The sequence below is a fragment of the Podarcis gaigeae genome (assembly GCF_964106915.1).
Source record: "Podarcis gaigeae genome assembly, chromosome: 1".
Taxonomy (NCBI): domain Eukaryota; kingdom Metazoa; phylum Chordata; class Lepidosauria; order Squamata; family Lacertidae; genus Podarcis; species Podarcis gaigeae.
In genome coordinates, this window is record NC_139678.1 from 84,603,927 (window position 1) to 84,623,431 (window position 19,505).

General features: G+C 45.8%; 1 protein-coding gene across 3 annotated transcripts in view; it reads right to left on the bottom strand.

The window, feature by feature from the left end:
- LOC310838949 (unconventional myosin-X-like) overlaps positions 1 to 19,505 on the bottom strand; it is an 80,926-nt gene that overhangs the window by 48,726 nt on the left and 12,695 nt on the right. The window contains exons 2-11 of one of the 3 annotated variants that reach the window (XM_083726931.1): positions 14,311 to 14,409; positions 12,850 to 13,008; positions 8,491 to 8,678; positions 7,966 to 8,100; positions 7,091 to 7,215; positions 6,714 to 6,727; positions 5,773 to 5,857; positions 2,734 to 2,837; positions 1,394 to 1,523; positions 684 to 802 (exon numbers count right to left, since the gene is read on the bottom strand). In XM_083726931.1, coding sequence (XP_083583057.1) covers positions 684 to 802; positions 1,394 to 1,523; positions 2,734 to 2,837; positions 5,773 to 5,857; positions 6,714 to 6,727; positions 7,091 to 7,215; positions 7,966 to 8,100; positions 8,491 to 8,678; positions 12,850 to 13,008; positions 14,311 to 14,409 — 1,158 coding nt within the window. Of the gene's footprint in view, positions 1 to 683; positions 803 to 1,393; positions 1,524 to 2,733; positions 2,838 to 4,876; positions 5,004 to 5,772; positions 5,858 to 6,713; positions 6,728 to 7,075; positions 7,216 to 7,965; positions 8,101 to 8,490; positions 8,679 to 12,849; positions 13,009 to 14,310; positions 14,410 to 19,505 lie in introns of those variants that run through there. The other 2 variants (XM_083726932.1, XM_083726933.1) reach the window with 2 other exon arrangements.

A 19,505-nucleotide genomic window follows, 5' to 3' on the forward strand; every position in this document is an offset into this window, starting at 1 on the left:
TGCTTGTTGCTTCTCCAGAGACACCCAGCTCACATTATGCAACATCTGCAACAGAGATATCGGGGGGGGGAGGGGAGGACTAAGGCCTGGGGGCCAAATGCAGCCCTCTAACCCACTCTACCTTACCCACAGGTTTCTACCTAGACCACACACCTTACTGGCCCCCAGTCTGCACCCTCCTTGAGAGTTTTGCCTGGCTGGAATGTGTCCCTGAACTCTGAGAATGCCTCTTGCTCATCTGGGTGGAAGATACAGAAAAGTTTGAGGCTCCATGCAGAAGCTACGCTACTGTACAAGAGTCACATTCATCACTCTGCCCCCATTTACTTTTGGTCCCACTTGGCACCAGTGTGCAGCCCTCAGAAGGCAGATGAAAAAGATTCCCCAACCCAGCTCTACAGTGGTAAAGTTATTAACAAGGCTGATTTACCCTCTCTTCCTGCCTTGCCAATGGCTTCCCTACATCCCAGCTTACTCAAATTCCTGAGCCACAGTGCACATTCTGGGAAGCCCTCCTCAAGGGTTGGAGGGCGGGGGGAGTATGTCATGTTCAAATCCGAGGCATCCCTCAACTGCCATTTCCCCTTGACAACTATGTGAGTGCTGCCACCTAGAGGCAGGTGCCCATCATAGCCAGGCGTCACCACCATGCTTAGTGCAAAGCCCATTGGCTACTCACTCACCTGCTCCACAGTGAGGGGAGAGCTGATCTCCTCTCCCCGTAGGAACATGGATCTCTGGGTGAGCACCTCAGACAACTGGAAGGCATCCAAGCCAAGCAGCTCGCTGACATTATTCAGTACTAGAAGAGAGGATGATAAAAGAGAGATGGCAGTAATGCTTGCGATAATGTGTTCTTATTATGTGGAAGTGATTGATGAGGGAGGGGGCCTCTCCTCAAAAAGCGACAGGAAGCCAATACAATCAAGAGGCGGGATAGACGTTTGGAGAGACCTTGCTGGCAACTCTTGATACCCCAAGACTCCACTGATAGGCCCAGGGGGGAGACGGGAAAATAACAGAAACACAGTAACCGTGACATTCCAAAAAGGGACAAAGCTATCTCTGGCAAGCCAGCATGACAACTAGGGTAGAGGATTTGTAAGCCATAGTTTCACAACATGGTGAAGTTCGAGCCCATTCGCACACTCAAAACCTAACTTGAATTGGGGGGTTAAAAATGTACTGTGAATTTAACAGTGTCTCATATTGGGAAGAACTAGACTTGGAATTGTCCCCCAACTCCTACAGTTCCTGGGCGTCCATTTTGTCCTGTGAACAGTAGCAGAAAGGCAGCAAGGCCTGCCCAGAGGATCAGCATGATCACCAAAACGATGAGGGAGGAGAAGCAGATTCCAGGTGGGGATGCCCTTCACAGAAGGGTGTCGCTTACCAGTTTTGGTTGTAATCTGAGCTCCTCCGGCCGTCATAAATTCAATGTTTCCAAGTTGCAGGATGCCAGACAGGAGTTTGAAAATGTCTCTGATCTCTTCAGAACCGAATCCCATCACTTCGAGGGCAGTCTGCTCAAAACACATCGGGCCAATCTTAGACTTGCTATAAAGCAATCCTTACACACACAAACCAGTTAACACATACCTCTGTGAGATTTTGCTTTCTAAGGCTAGCACCCTGAACACACTCACTATGAAGCAGCTGTACTGAGGTTCATGGAACTTACTTCTGAGTAAACCTGCTGGGATCATCCTAGTTCAGTCCTTTAGAGAGACTGTTTCATAGACTTACCTGTTTCCTTGATTCCAGCTGTGATTTTTGCCACAATGAACACAGAGCCAAGAATGTTGAGCCTGGTTTCAATTAGCCTTGCACCTTATATGCAAGAGGATCCACAACAGGGGCAGGGATCCTGTGACCTTCCAGCTGTTGCTGGACTACAGCTCCCATGATCCCTCAGCAGTGTCCGCATTGGCTGACACTGTCCAGAAAAATCTGGAGGGCCACAGGATCTCTATCCCTGAGCTACAAGAAGACCCTCTTGTACTTCCAGGCTTTTTCTTAAGTGAATCCTCTTCTGCTCTCTCTTCCTAGCATGCCCTTTCCTTACCCTTATTTTACAGTCTACCTTTCAATTTTATCTCCTATACAGCACTCTGCATCAAAAGTGCTTTATAAATAATAAATATGATTCCTATAGCACCCTCACATCTTTTCCCTCCTTCTACATTACAAATCAGTGCCTATATTTTTGCAGGCTAAATCCTCCCCCAGCTCCTTTTTTGTTAAGTGATGGGAACAAATGTAGTAGTGCAGAACTGCAAGAAACAATGGGGGGAAATACGCTAGTGGCCAGACAATGAGAAGTGTCATCAAGCTACCATTACTTTAGTCTAAGCAGCGTCTCTAAATTGCTATCAAACAAAGCACCCAATTAGCAGGCACCACGTACAGACAGGCCATCAAGAGTAAAAAATGATCCTCTTGCATTCAGTTATTTTGCAATTTAGTCTTCATTGAAGGAACAGGCACATCTTTCCCTTTAAACACACATGCAGAGAGAGAGAGAGAGAACCCCCTGCCCTCGCAGCATTACCTAATGCAGGTGTGTGAAACCTTTGTATCCCCCAGTTGTTGCTGAACTACAACATGCATCATCCCTGGCCATTGGCCATGCTTGCTAGGGCTGATGGGAGTTGTAGTTCCGCAACATCTGGAAGGCCACAGCTTACCCACACCTAGCCTAAAGTCTTGCCTGGAGTCAAAAGGAAGACTCACCATGACCTTGCTGAACATCTCTTTGTCATCCAAGTTCTCATTGGTTACACAGCCAGACTGGTTTAAGTAACGGTAGCTCTTGGGCTCCAGCAGGACCAGGGCTTCTGTAGGGAGGCAGCTCCCCAAAGGAGAAGCAAACATATTGGAGGTTGGGGTAGGAGAGTGGGGGAGAGAAGAGGCAAACAAACAGGGAGAGATGAGCCAGGGACATCCAGAAAGCAACCAACTCTTCTTCCACTTGCTCCTTTCTCTGGGGTTGTCTATACAGCAGTCCCAGTTCAACATCATAGGACCAAACCACAGCATGGCAGAGTCTCCCCCCAAAACAACAACAACTCAAGGATAATATATTGTGGAATAAGTTGTGGGGAGCCAACACTAGCCTGTAACTGCCTTGTCCACAGCGGAAATACAGCATTATAAAATTGTAAGCAGCCTTGGCAACTTGCAGTTTTGAATGGCAAGTGAGAGGGGTACTTAATTCATGAGGTAAAAACATAAGAAGGATCCTGCTGGATCAGATTAAAGGCCTATCTAGTCCAGCATTCTGCTTCCCACAGTGGCCAACCTGTGGTGAAAGCAGCCTGGATGGGTGGTTTAGAGTTGGAAAAGAGCAAGTGGATTAAGTATACCCTCCTTTTGCTGCTCCTCTGCTCAAAATTAGAGACACCCAATGCTGTTTTACTCTTCTTTTCTTTTCAAATAAACTTGCTAGGAAGTAACTTGTAATGTCTAGTTTGCCTCAATGCTCAAAATACTGAGAACTAAACAACCAATTCGCAGGCATCTAATTGCAGAAGACTTCTAAACCCACTTATTGCTGCATCAGTAAGTACAGCAGCAATTCTGCCAAACAGATATACCTTCCTGTGGTTGCCGGCAGAAATTCCCCCTTCTCCAGCCCAGGGACTGCTAAAGTGTGTGAAGATACCATATTACTCTGCTAGGGACATTCCTGGATGCCACTGCAAATTCCAATCTGAGATCTAGGGTTGCCATATTTCAAAAGTAAAAACCAGGACACCCCGGAAGTTGTTGAACTTTTTTTAGGAAGCAGAGTTTGGCCCAGTTGCAGACACACCACAGAGGAAATACCACAAATTCCACTCACTGGAATCTGAGGTCAGGGGTTTCCAGCTCCATTCCCAGGCTCACTAGGATCCTGATAAAAGTATTATTTAAGTGGGTAGCAAAGCTTTGTCTCAGTATCAGAAGCTACACCCTTTCCCTCTTAAACTAGGCCGGCTGCATCAGAAATAAAGGCTACTCCCTCCAAAACAACCCAAGCAGAGAATGGCCCGAGGAAGTCTGAGATGCGTCTCCAATGCAAATTTTTCATGGCTAATTCCAATTTCAGCCTTGCTTTTTGTAGTGCCCCACATTCATCGTGGGATTTCTGGGACATAAACCCCTGAGGCATTTTCCTCAAACAATTCAACCAAAGTTTTCTTGCTTGTAGTGTAAGATTCCCCACCCCCAGCTTTGAATTTGTGGCCACAGTTAACGTGGTGGTATGTAACATGGAAAACTAGCCATTGCTAATTCAACTGATTTAGGTCACGGACAATACCTCAAAGGAAGAAGAGGGTTCTGGGGAAAATATGCAAGTCTTCCTGTGGCAGGAGGGAGGGGAAGTTGAATCTGATCAGCGGCAAGGCACAGGGAGCAGCAAAAAGCATGGTGGGCTGGGAGATTTAGAAAGGGCTGGTGGAATGAAGAGAGCAATGCTCTGACCAGCCCTCGTGGAAAACATGCCTCTGTTAACTGTCCGAGGACATGGTTAAGTACAGAAATTGGGCTATTGATTCTGTGGGCAATGCAGGTGTCTCCCTGCTCCCTTCTGCAAGAGGGACGAGTAGGCCCTAAACAGGAAATACAAGCCATCATTTAAATACATAGTCTCAGAGTGGACTTGAGATAGATATCCCTTCTTGAAGTTGTAGAAGTGCCATTCACAAACTAGAATTCTGAGTTCAGGACTCCACCATTAATTTGTACAGAGCAAGGGTGCGTCAGGGGCCAAATCCAGCCCTCTAGGCCTCTCTGTCTACTCTTTCGCACTCTCCCCAGACCATACGCTGCCCCTCACTGGTCCCTCAAGTGTTTCTGTCTAGAATGAGTCCTGACAGCGCCTCTCACTTGCCTGGATGGAAGACAGAAGGGTATTTGTGTGAAAACTGGCCTGCTGTATAAAGGTATAATTTACACCTGCTGTTCGACTTGCTTTCGCCTCTGGCTCCACCCACCACTGGCATGTGGCCCTCAGAGCATTGACTGGAAAGGAATGTGGCCCTCGGGCTGACAAAAGTTTCCCACCCTGGTGTAGATTTTATCTTGGCCCTCCAGGGGCTTCAGTTTGGTCTGCAAGGCCAAACCACACCCACTCATCCATCAGCTGACATCAGTGGTGACATGAGCAGATGAGGGGGAGGACAAGGTTTAATCCTGCACTGCCTGCCCACATGTCCCCTTTCCAGCAGGGAACACTATCACACAGCAAAAGGCAGCAAGATTTAATCTCCACTTATCAGCTGATGGGCGGAAATTAAAGCCTTCTCAAAATTGCAGCTCCTGTGCTTCTCCAGTTAGCAGCAGAAGCGAGAGGAGGGGGAGAAGAATCTACCCCGCCCTCCCCTCTGCCACCAAGCACCAGCTAACAGGAGAAGCAGCACTTCTGAGAAGTGCATTAAGAGAAACCCCTGGTTCAGCTTCAGCTGAAATGAGACTATGGGAGCTGCTTCTCCCATGAGCAGGAGGGTGGCAACAAGGGGGAGGTGGGGAGGTGTCCTTTGCTTGGCTGCTGCCACTGCCCCCAGGAGAAGTGCACAGAGTTCCAATCCTTTGCAAGCCTCCCTCCCTTGGTGGAAGTTCAGTGCCGAAAGGATTTTGACTGGTGAATGGCCCCGCCCACCTGTCAAGTTTGGCTCGTCAGGAACCCTAATAAGGATCTGGCCCAAAAAGGTTCCCCATGCCAGCCTGACTGCAGGAGATTGCTCTTCTCATTGAATGAGAGAATGCAACTTTGTGAATCCTCATTACCTTTGTGTTCCTCGCTGACGCCCGCTAACAAGGCATAGAAGATATGATAATTACGTTCCTCCGGGTTCTGGTGAACAACTCTGTTCTGAAACAAGAAGAATGAAGGGTGTGTGTGACCCCAAAGGCACACACAAACTAGCAGAGCTCCTGGCAATGAAATGTGTGCTCGACATAGGAGGGACAGCCACTGTGCTTAGCCCTGTTTCTGCTACATCAACAGCATGAAATGAATCCAGGTAGGTGCGCATCACCGCATACGGTTTTACATGCAATATGTCCTGGGGTCTATGCAAGAATGAGGGAAGTCCACACCAAAACCCATAACCAGTCACCGTTTAATCTCCGTTTCCATGTGCCAAATTATATCCCTCCTTGAGTGGGAGGAGTGAGGTCTAGTGCTGTCTTCCTTCACTGCCATTTTCTTGTTGCTGCTCCTTCACCACTACTGGAGCCTCTCTCCCATTGATTAATTTAGCACCATTTCATCCATGCACTTTCCCACCGGGATACGTTGCTCACTTGCCTACTTCACAGTTTCAGAATCTGACTACTCCCTTTTCCCTAGCAAAGCAAATCAGCCTCACTCCTCCCTTTTCAGTACTGTCTTGTGTGTGGCTCCATTAGTGCAACTGCACAGATGCAATTGCGCAAAACAGGACATTTATTAATAACATAGATGTTCAAGGATGAGGAAGCATATGCATTATGGGAAACTCATGGTTCTTTCTGAGATGGTGAAGGTTTATAGTGAAATGAAACAACAACAAAAAAGGGAATATAGCTTAATGTAGTGTGGACACACCAGAGTTTCTACTGTGCAGAACTTTTAGGGGTGTCGAGACAGTACCCTACCCAGGAGTAGCCATCATAGCATCTCCATATCATCTGGACATTGTGAAGGGGCAAAGAAGAGGGGCACGATCAAAATAAACTTTACTCACCTTCTCCAATAAATCTGAGCAATGAGTTAAGGAGGAAGTAATGGTACGATGGCTCCTAGAAAGACGTCCCAGTGTCTGCCAAAGAATCTTTCAACGACATAGGAATCTGGCTGCAAAGAACTCTGTCCCCAACTTATATAAGCCAGGATTGTTTCACTCCTGGATTCTAAACGGTTAGAGAGCTACCCTCTTTTGCAAAGGAAAACTCAACAACACAGAATCGGAAATGAGCTGGAAAATGGGGAGGAAGGTCCCCTTGCCTGACATGATTATACCCTGCTAAGTCAGCAGTGGAGACACAACCAGCTCACCAGCTCTGCTTGGCCTTGGGTGTGAGCTAAGGTAATCAGGGATAAAACCACCAAAAAGAAGGATACAGTCAGTGACTCTCCCACCCTGGATATGCCCATGCTGGGAAAAGTGCAGCTGGATGAACTTGCCAAAGCGACTAGAATTGTTGTTGTAGACTGTCTTGGCATTTCCAAAAGCCTCCAGTACTGGGCTAAAAGGAAGGAAGGAAGGAAGGAAGGAAGGAAGGAAGGAGATTAGTAGTGATGTTTGGGGTATATAATAAGGGTAGATTGCACTTTCTTTAACTCTAGGCATGTTTACTGTGGAGACCTTTCAAATTTTGAGGAACTGAGCTCTCTCTTAACAAAAACAACAACTCCCTCCAAAAAACACAACCTTCCAAGTTTCTAGCCCTCATGTCTGCAATGACAGACTTGATATCTCCAAAGTCTGTGTTTACCGCAACTTCCTCCTGCCCCTTGACCAGCAGAAGCAGAATCAACCAAATATATGTGAACATTTTCAATTAATGTAGCTTATACATGCTGCACAGCCCCGCTTTTCTTAGTGCACCAAGCAGTCCCACTTAAACATGTCGGACACCTGAGGAAATGGACGTGGAAACAGCCACCAGGAATGAGCATGGCAGGCTTTGCTCCCCTGGTTCAAAACAGCACAGACCGCTGACCTCTGAAGGGTACCTGGAAAAAATCAGGCAGATGGATTCTCCATATCAAGTGCAGAAATATTCCAAGGAATAAGGACTTTTGCTGGACACTCTCTATGCATTTACAGCCCTCTAGCTGAAAAAGGAAGTTTGCGGGCCATAACTAGAAGGCAGATAGTTGGGAAGCTCCAGTGCCAGTCCTACCCCTTGTCCATGACGTGGCTCCCCTGAGAGGAGACACCTCCAAACCACACACCACACACTCACACCAACCCTGTGCTGCGTGGGCTGTACCTGCTCTCCATGATGGCCTCCTCCACATGTGTGCTCTTCTCTGACGCAGGGCCGCCCAGTGAGGTCTGGCTCATGGCTGATAGAAACTTCAGCAGCAACTTGGTGCTCTCTGTCTTTCCGGCTCCACTTTCGCCACTGTTAAATGGACAGCCAAAACAACCTGCTCAGGACAGCACCAACCAAAGGGAATGCCAGCCTCAATGGCAAGTCAGAAAGAATGGCTCCAGAATGTACGTGCAGCACTCCCCCAAAAATCCCGACTAATGGTTGGGGAGATGTTTGCTGCAATGAGCATAAAAAGATAAGGGGAGCCCTGGTGCAGCAGACCAGCTGTCTACCCTGGTTCAACAATTACGGCCTTCAAGAATGGAGGTATGACACTGAGACCCTTATCCTCTGTGAATTTGCCCAATCCCTTTTAAAGATGGCAGCCATCGCTACATCCTCCATTGTTTAACTATATGCTATGGGGGGGGGGGTTTGCTTCGGTTCATCTGCCCTCCTGATCCAAAGGGCCTCCCTCACCTGATGAGGACGCATTGGCTGTCATGGCGCCTCCACAGGCAGCTGTAGCACTCGCTGGCTGTGGCAAAGATGTGGGGTGGCAGCTCACCCAGACAGTGCTGGCGGTACAGGTCAATGGCATCAGCATCATACAATCCAGCAATGGGCTTGTAGGGATTCACAGAGACCAAGATGGAGCCAATGTTTGTCTGGAGGAGAAAGTGGAAAGAACAGCAAAATAAACAAGTGGTTTTAGTGAGCTGCTGGGGACCAACTCCATACATTTGTACACATGCCACTCACCGCTTGCCACAAGAGGGCAATATTCTACCTCCCTCCGGGCACTTTGAACCTATAAAATCTGACAGTGCTCAAATGCTAATAAGCTCCATACAGGGTGATTTGTTTCAGTCACCTTCTTGCAAATATCAACATGAATCGCCATATTATTACAGATGGTTTTGTTTGTGTTCAGGCCAGCCGCAGGCCTTCCAAAAAGAGACGCAAGCACAGATCTTGTAAGATCAACAATCACAAATCTCCCACCTATCGCACAGTTTGGCCCTCAGACCTACTTTGGGCTCACTGATATCCTTCTGGAGAGGATAAGGAACATCAAAGGCTATTATATACCTGAGGGTGGAAGGGATCCATCATTCTCAGGACAGAAATCAATGATTTTAAGTGGAGGCCAGGTCTTGAAAGAAGGTTTAAAAGGACTGAACTTCTTCAGCCCAGCCGAAAAAAGAAAATAAAAAAGGGAAGCTAAGAGGGTACATTACAGCTCTCTAAAAATAATTGGAGGGAGGTAGCTATTAATGTAGAGGGAGACATGCTAATTTAGGGTACAGGACATTACTGAGAACAAGAAGAAACTATTATATAAGCTGCCCATTCAACAAAATGCAGGATGCATTCTAATGGTCAGAAGAATTCATATTTGGGAAGAATCTCCCTAGGGGACCTTCAGCGATGAAGATTTTTTTTTATTAGGTTTTCTTTAATGGAGCCAAGTACATTTCAGGGATACTAAATGATGTACCTGAAGTTTCACTGGAGCCTACCCAGGGTGGAGCAAGAATGTTCCCTCCTATTTATTGCCCCCCCTCCAAATCCTTCTTCAGAGGTAGAGATGACCACAACTGGAGATGGGACATTAGATGGACAGTACTATCGTGCTCAAGTGGCAAGGAAGCCTCTATGGGATACTTAGGGTTTCTTGACAAGTCATGGCCTTGGGCTGAGGGGAAGCCGCATCTCTGTAAGGATTGGGCAGGAAATCATCCTTGCCTGGCCTCTCTCCCGTTCCTTTCTTTCCCTGTATTACTCCTTGGCCATGCTTAGAAGAAGCAGGACACCACTGTGTAGGCTTGGCTGAATGGGAGTAGGCCGGGATGTTTCTGGGAGTGGGGTGGACAAAGAAAAACACTGAAAGGGGGAAGCAGGATAGTTTCTCAGACAAAAAGAACGGTGCCTGTACATGTTGCCTCATGTGTCAGGTTCTCCAAGATGCTAGAGATGTACTCTTCTTGAAAAAAGCAAGCAAGCTGGGGAGCTGGTGGTTATGTTTCATGGTGGTGGTGGGGACTGCTCAGTAGTCTTTAAGTCACTCGGCCTGGTTCACTGAACAAGCAACCACGCTGGAGCACAATGAGAAAATCTACTTCATCTCCTCCTGCTGCAATGCTGCTCAGAGCTAAGCCAATGTTACATCCAAATCCACGCTTGTGATTTGCCTCACTCCAAATAAACCATGAACTGTAACCAAGGTTTGTTCTTGGCTCGTGGTTTGCTTGAAGGAGGCAAACCATGACATAACACTAAAGGCATATGGTGTCTTGTTTTTCGGTAGCATGGCAGGAGCAGGCCTGGTTCTGATGTCAAAAAATATACTTTAGCATTGTGGAAACAAGGCTAGTTTCCTTCTTGTGCACCCCTCTCTTCCTCCTCTGGCACAGTCACAAGAGGCCATCAAGAGAAGCTTTCAATTCTTGATTAAACTGCATCTTGCTATGACATCTGAACTTAGCAAAGTGTGCTTAATTTTAAATATGCTTTGTTTGAAACCCAATTTCAAACCATAGTTTACTAAGCTGGCTTGTTTCAACAAACCATAGTTAACCATGGGATTTAGATGACACACTAAAACTGTGGCTAACTGAAAACAGAAGCTAAAGCTAAACTAATTCCCTCCTCCTGGCTATGCTAGGGAGGGGGAGTGAACATACTGAAAGCTCTGGTTTACTCTGGCAACCAGTAAGTCTTTCACATTTCAGAGTGTAGTAGACCCATCTCTGAGGGAAAATGAATTATAGCAGAATGAAGTTTTTTTTCATTGTTGTTTTTGGGTTTTTTTAAAGAAAAGATCAGTTAAATTTTCTATAATCTCTTTTGCCCCAAGGTAGAGCTATGGGTCTGAAATGTGTCAGGACTTACTGTCTCTCACAATAAATCTTTAAGCGCCTCCTGGGATTTTTAAAAAATATCCACAGGCATACATCCTCCTGCCTAAATCTTCTCTCAGCCCAGCATCTACAAAATGGGGATAATAACACTGAATGTACAGGGATGTCACTGGATTACTGAAACCAGATTTTACAAGAGACTCTGAGCTACTGCTTCTGAGTGTCTTCACACTCTCCCCTCCTTGGAAAAATCCAACGTAAACCACATATGGTGGGGGTATCATTGCACTCTGTGTGTGTGTGTATGTGTGTGTGTGCTGCCTGTACCTTGCATCGCTGCTTGGCAGGGATGGGGGAATGTACAGTGCAATGACATCGTGTCACATACTATCTGTATTAGATATTACAAGAAACAGAGAACAGGAGCAGCCATGGTGCCGCGTCTCATATAAGTTCTAGGATGGCCTCAATACAGTGTCTGCAAAATACTCTCTGATCATTTAAACATATACTGGTATGCAAATGCTAATTATTATTCTATTTCCCTACAGCAAAAAGAGAGATGGGGGAGGGAAGAAGTAGCAAACTGAGGAAATTAGGGTAGGCAGTTGTCAAAGGGATGTTCAAGAGGGTAAGATCCGATTGTAAAGGTCTGGGCAGTAAAGAGCTGCTTGCACAGGGAACACTTGAGAGGTTGCAGGATGGAGACAGACCTGGGTCAAGAGAGCAAAAAGAGAAGGCATGTCCATCACAAGACAGCAAAGATTCATTACCATGCAATACAGACTTTGCAACTTCCTTGCCTGCCCAAAATGGAGAAGATGCTTCCCAGAAATCGGGTCACTTAATTGATCATTTACTGGAATACAAGATGCATACAGTCCTGTTGCCTTAGTAACTGTTGCTATGCAACACAGCCTAAGATCCACATTTCAATATCAGAATTTGAACGGGCTTGCACACAGGTAAGAAAGAAGGAGGAGCATGCCTCATGGCCCTTCTCGCAGTCCCAGGTAATCTTGCATACACCATAAATGGCACCGAACCCCCTGCATCTCTCTGCCTCCCGTACACAGCTCCTGAAGTGGGATGAAAGAGGATGTTTACTGCCTCTGGTGCACATGTCTGTAATTCAACCTAGGAAACCTGCTCCAGGAAGAAACACCTGGAGCATCTTCAATGCCAGCTGCTGAGAATCCTCTTGCAAAGAGAACCAACCACTGATGGCATGGCAAACATTACTGCATTTCTCATCTGCAGCAACCCAGTAGCTACTCCTGGACACTCAAGCCTAGACTAGGCATTCAGGAGAACGAGGTAGTTTCCAAAATGGCAAAATAGAGTATATCGCTATGGAATGCAGATGATGGGATAGCATTTTTTAATTCTCCCTTTTGTAAAAATGCCCCTTGCAAGTAGAAAACTAGTGCCTACAGAACAGGCTAGGGCAAAAACTCTTTCTCTGGTGTGCTAATTTTGGGTGGGTCTTTTCCCCAACTTACAGGTTTTTCCTTTTACTATAGGGAAGCATTAAAAACAGCACTTCCATATTTATATACGTGTGTGTGTGTGTGTGTGTGTGTATCACTCCCCACCTGCAATCTAAAATGGTATGTCTATTACACTTACACTTACACTTACACTTACACTTACACTTACACACACACACACACACACACACACACACAATCTGAATGTAGACAGGGCCTTAGCTGTGCCTTATACTCAGCATAAAATCCGCTAGTGATGCTGTGTTCCAAATGTGTGCAGAGTGACCCAGGAATACTAACTTGATTCAGCCAAAGCACAACCAGGAGGAGACACAGACTCCTGTCCAAGCCATGATTAAGAGGTCTCCAAATCGGGTGAGATGGGGTAAAGGACAGCCGTGCAGCTAAGCTTTCTTTTCAGGCCACTTCTGCTCTGGCAACCTGTTGGTGGGCTAGCAAAGAATCTGTCTGCTTTGGTCACTCACATAGATGTGGTCCTGCTGGTAGCGCTGGTGCAGATTGAGCAAAATGGCCGCCTCGTGCAGGTCCCCCAGCATGGACATGTCCTCCACCCCCTCCATACTCGACCGATGCATCGGCAAGACTTTCTCTCTGGACACAGAGGCCCACGGGTAGCAGAACACCTAGAGGGAAGGAAAAAGATGGTACATGTAGAGATGCAGGATTCTGCGGGGGGCTGTAACTCCTGGCAGTTGATCAGTTGACTCTCTTCTAACAAAATACAATCATGGTCGGCAGGTTTCTTGCCCTGTTTATTTATGAAGTGGGTGGGCTCAACAGTAAAAGGAGTGCAAGGGTGTAGAGATGTAAGTAACAGGAAACGGGAGGGGTCAACCCACCTTCTGTATTTACCTTGTCCTTTCGCATCTATTTTTTTTCTACAGTAAGAAATAAATTAAAACCATGGGTGGTATTCAACCAAGTTTTACTCAAGAGTAGTGCCACTGAAATTACTAGGCATGACTAAGTTTGGCCCTTTCATTTCAACAAGTCTACTCTTGAGTAAAACTTAAGCTGAATGACATCTCACATGACTTATACACATTGAGCAGGCTTCGATGAAGGAGTCCTCTCAGTGAACACATCTGGACTCACCACTGGGTGAGTTCACCCAATAGTGAACTGAAGTGACTCATTGTGTTTTACAAGCAGAAACATGTTTGTACAGATGAGCTTACCTCCACACTTTGCACTTTTAGGTGTATACCAATTATCTATATCGATAGTTACCTATATCAGAAGGGGAATCAGAATACAAATTTTCTGCGCCTGGAAAGTTTGATAGCTAATGGCTTGGAAGAAACCCTACCCTTCTGCCACTCTGTTAACAGGCCCCAATAGTTGGAAGTAACACTATAAAAATAACTGATCTTCATGAAGTCATTTTGTCTTATATGCTATGGGAGGGTCTGAGAAAGATGCCAATCTCCGTTCCTTACATAAAGCAAAGAAATTATAGGAGAAAGGGAGGTGGAAGTGGACTGACTCCCGCATCCCTACAGGGATTATCACCAATTTCAGAGGCAGCCACTTTTAGAAATGCTAAGAGGTGTGAATTGCTTGCATACAGCTGCTTCCAAAGCCTTCAGTCTGTCTGGCTTTTCAGACGCCTCTCCTGAGCATCTAAGTGCTTTGTGGCAATGTCAACACGCAGCAGTAATTCAAGGAAAAACCAATTTGCAAGCCTTAAGAAAAGGAGGACAAAGCCTTAAGAAAACCTGCCAAAGCCACCTAGGGAAGAATGCAAAGAAGGTTTTTTCTTTGTAACTTGGCAACCTTAAAGATGCTGCATATTATGGCCACAGGAAAGGGGGGAAAGAGTCTCCTGAGCTATCAGCTTTTATTTAGTCCAGATGTGCAAGGGAATGACCTGGAAGGGTGTCCTTTGGCGGCTCATGAAAATGCTGTGTTTCCATTTCACTTACCTCACCATAGTCTGAAGTGAAGAGCACGGATCCATCAACACAAGAGCCAACCGTGCAGGGCTGCAGCCGGTCCTGCTCCTGCAGCCACACACGTGTTCCCTGCAACCAATCATAGCAGGATTCAAACCATACGCTCCACACCTGACCACACTTATCTGTGCACTCTACCCCTGTGCACTTATCTACCCCTAATGATGCTTCCTGCAATTGCCCTCAACCATCAGCGGAAGCAACCTCACTTCCATAAATGAAGCCTGTGGCCTGGTTCACACATGGGCATCTCTGAATGACTGCAGCAGTTAGCCATGACTGGTGTGGAGGAGCCACCAGAGTGGGACTGTCCATAGCCCAGGTGTCACCTTTAGAACAAAGCTGTTCAACAGCGTCTGTTCACATATTCTGTCATCAGATGGTACCAAGTCCTGAAATGGTGAGAAATCAGGAAACATGCATGCCTACACAGGCTCCAACTGCACCATCACAGGGAACATGGTGTCTTGTGGTGGGTTTTTGTTTTGTTTTGTTTACATTTTTGTAGCAAGCTGTGAAAATGTGGAGTGTGAGATTTTACTGGCTGACTGTAATGGCCAGAAGTGTAGCTCCCGTGTTCAATTAATGCAAGAAGTGTGCACAATGGGGGCGGGATTTGGGGGCCAGGCCCTGTACCCCACCCATTACACATGCCTTCAATGCACCTTCAATCATACACCTGCAGGCACACTGCAGACAGGCCCACACATGCCATGAATGCTGAGATCTAGTCAGTAAACAGGGCTTAAGTTCCTCCCATTGCTGCAGTCTACATATACCAGGTCTTCCCAGGGGCCACCAACCTCCCACACCGCCAATGAAATGATAGGAGAACCTACCCACATACACATTCCCTTCATACCTGCATTTTTGTAAACATTGCTCAGTTGGGAAACTGCATAGCAACATTTGGATAAGTGTGAATTTCAAAGGCTAGCTGTGCTTCAGTTTGCGTATCATTCCATAAAGTGCAGATTTGACAGATTTGGCTTTAAATGAGACCTACATGAGACCTCTCGCATCCCCCGATGCAGCCCTTCCTCTCTCCCAATCACATCTCTTACACAACTGCCCCTACATTGTTTCCCTCCCAATGTACCTCACAGGGTCTCATGTGAGGCTAAAAATGCCACTACAGTGGTACCTCGGGTTACATACGCCTCACGTTACATACGCTTCAGGTTACAGACTCCGCTAACTCAGAAATAGTACCTCAGGTTAAGAACTTTGCTTCAGGATGAGAACAGAAATCATGCTCCGGCGACAGAAGGCCCCATTAGCTAAAGTGGTGCTTCAGGTTAAGAACAGTTTCAGGTTAAGTACGGACCTCTGGAATGAATTAAGTACTTAACCCGAGGTACCACTGAACTACGTCCTTGGCAGGAGGTGGGATGCAACTGCAATATTTAAAAAACACTTCTCTCACCACCATCTTCCTACATGCAGCTTTGATGATCCTCAGGCAGACATTTGTGTGGAGAAACAGATAACATAAACTGGCAGTGTGTAGGTAGTCAGCAACGATTCTTACGGTCACACAGTGACTGGAGAAGGTGCTGTGACAATTGTAGAAATGGCTGCTGTTTGCAGCTGAGCACCACCAGTTCAATACACCTTCCCACAGGAAACACAGGACCCTGCTTGGCCAAGGACAGGTGAGGATTGACCAGGTTTAGGAGGGAAGAGCTCTGTGAAAAGGTCCTCACACAGATGGTCTCTTCTAAATACTTGTTCCAGATTCTCCGTTTAAATGGCATATATTTTACTATCTTCTCAAAATGAGGAAATTGAGCAGAAATGGGAAACAAGGCCAAACCGGGGCGGGGGGGGGGATGAAACCAAATTGGGGGCTTCCCCTGACCTCCAAAAGATACCATTCAATATACACACTCAGAAACGTGTTTCCTAATTTGCTGCTAATAAAAGCAGCAAATGTCCCTCTCTGCAAACAGGTCACGCATCGGAGATGGGACTTTTGCTCTTCCCTCAGAGGTCAGACATGACTAGAGTTACAGTAGCAGGAAATATTGATTTAAACCCAGTGTGCAAAACCAGAAAAAGCAAATTCTTACTTCTAAACGGTATTTAATGAGTTTTAACAGCTTTGCAATAATACAATGCAGCAATATCAGTGTTTTTTCGGGCGGGGGGGACGGACGCAAGGGTACGCATACCCCTAAACATTTTGTGAATCTAAGTTTGGTCTCACTGAGGGACAGTATTTCAATATGAGTAGGAAAATGAGAGTACCCATAAACATTTTTTTTAAAAGAAAAAAAGTACTGAGCAATATGTTCTGCAACCCTGCGGGAGAAAATGCAACTCACGAGGGCAGCTTGGAGCACAGATGCAGCAAATCAGTGAAGAGGTTAGGCAACCCCTCCATTTTTCCACTCCACATCACTACCAAATTGTGTGGCTTCACAGAAATGTTATAGGGAGAGAGTATGACCTACATATGAATATCTTTACAGCATTTTTCTCTTTTAAAAAAAGTCTAGCAAAAGAGATTTAATATCCAGCTTGATGAATATCAACATTCAAATCATGTCTAGCTCTGCACCACCTCAAAAGAGATTTCAACATGAGGCAAGAAGAGCCAGCCTAGTTTATGGGAAACCTACAGAGGAAGGATTGATTGCAAAGCCACTGCTGTTATCATCAGAAGGGCAGCCTAGGTGGGGGGCTGGTCGAGAGCCAGGATGCTACAATGCAAGCGATGGCAATGAATGCAGGGAGCCTGCTTCCTTTATGCCTCTCCATGGTGATTTAGCTCATGTTTGCTCTTGGTTGCAGATGAGCTGCATGACTAGATGTACCAGAGGAAGCTTTCTCCTGAAGACACCTCAGGGTCTTGCAAAATTCCGGAGTTTCATGGGATCCTGACTCAAGAGCTAAAAATGTGTCAGCTTATGCCCGTGATGCACAGTGTACTTGAAAAGCTCAAACACCAGAAGATGAAAAGGGTGGGGAATGTTGGGATTTTTCATTTAAATTGGTGTCTGGCCTGTGACTTGAGAGGTGATGGGAAAGGCTACTCTCTGCGTGCTTTTCTGTATCACATTTCAATGGTAAGCACTGTACTTTTTTATTTGTTGAGATGTGTTAAGTCACAACAATACAAATCAGGATACAGTGTGAAGTCACTCATTCTTGGCTAACATGGCTAGCAGAGGCTCTCCAGAGCTCAGGCAGAACCCATTATCCACTGCTTAATTCTTTTAACCAGAAACACCAAGAATTAAATGTGGGACCTTCTGTGTGCTTTACAAGTGAATGATGGTTCTTCTCTCGACTCTGGTTCACCTATGTACAGAGTCTACCCATGTAGAAGATGTACAGTGAAAGACTCACCTGGGGGTACACTATCTAAAGCAGGAGATAGATCCCTGTCCTGCTGTATTTGGTAGCAGAAGTCCAACACCCTGGGCATTATGGTGCATCTCTTGGGGAGAAAGAATTTTTTGAACCACTACAGTTGGCATGTGCCAACAAAGAGCCGAGAACCAAGTTCCTGCCCTGTGGTTTGATGGCCACGTTACAAGACTTTTATCAAAATTGCTAACCTATCCTCCTGGCCTCAGCATTGGGGGAGGCCTACAGTCTCCACATAAGGCTTGAATCAGGTTTCAACAAATGCATCTTCTGATTGATCCAATGGATCATGAATAAGTGATGGATACATATAAACAGAAATTAGCTAATGGAAGCAGGAGTAAGAGCACTGCCAGTGGGAAGAGCATCCACTATACCCACAAGAGAAAAAAGGGTTATCTGATCAGTCCCCAAGGAAGGTTTGGAGAGGAGGGAATCAATAATGGCTTTCAGAAAGGGAGGCCACACCACATGGGTCGTAGATGGGGACTTTCATTTATACATCTCGAACAGCATTGCGCTTCCACAGCCTGATCTCACACCCATCATCATCATCATCACCATCATCATCTTGCCTTCTGGTCTTCCCCTAAACCTCAACAAGCATGCCTTCCCTCTTAGGCTGGATACCTGTTGACTCTCTCCACACCAAACAGAGCCTGTCTTCAGCCTTTACATGCTCCCTACTGTCCCGCCTCGGAACTGGCTCAGCCGCACCATTCAAAACAGTTAATAGTGTGACAAGAGAGCATGAACTACCAATCAGGAGTTGACCAGAGGAAGTAGCTTGGTGAATGGGCCAGGATGATGAGCTTTTGCAAAATGGGAAGGAGGCAAATCAGCAGGAGATGAAGCGCTCCAAAAGTAAGGGCTAACTAGAAATTTCATATAAGCTTCAAGGCAATAACACTTAGGAGACTTCTTAGGTGGTCAGTTTTGCAATAATGGGATGCCCTTGCAAACATGTTTAGAACCCTGCAGAAGGAAAAGCAGTAATGAATACAGTATACAGGTTTTATCCATTTGTTTGGCACTTCTTTTCTATTGCGTGAATACTGCATTTCATAACCACTGCAATGTTTTATTGCGTGGAAAAATCTTCTGCTATGGCTCTCTAGAGTTGCTTTGAGAGAGGGGGATACAAGAGTGTATAATAGTTAGAACTGACTCATGGTCAATGACAGCACTATTTTTTGTGTGTGGGTGACATCTACTTGTTTTTAGCCTAGGAATAAGATTTGTGCTGAAACAGGTACTAAGTTGGCATTCATAAGAGAGACTGAATTCATGATGATGGCAGAGCAATAGTCAATACCTCCATGCTTATTCATGATTATCTTCAGTTTCACATTCATTTTTATTTTCTGTATTTTTAAAAAAGTTAGCACCATCTGTTAGCTTGACATGCTCAGATATTCTTTTTCCAGCATTTTCCAGCTAGACTTTATCCCTTTACATCTTTTAAGTGGAACCTACTAGTTCTGCTCACATTATATACACCCAATTGTAATTATATATGTGATACTGCCATGCATAAACTAGGTTTATGGGACAGCAGGGAAACCAAGTACAAATTATCCTGCTCCTCTCTGTGTCAGTGTCATTTTTTTCATGGTAGAGAAAGGTGGGTTGCAGGGGACTGCAGCAATTCCCAGTTTGGAAGACCAACAAATCATGAGATGATATACCTTCTTTCAAGAATGAGACAACATACCTGCCTAAAAGAGCAATTGATATGAAAAAAGGGAGGCTGCCCTGTCAGCAAGCAGCAAGGAAATAACAAGGGAGAT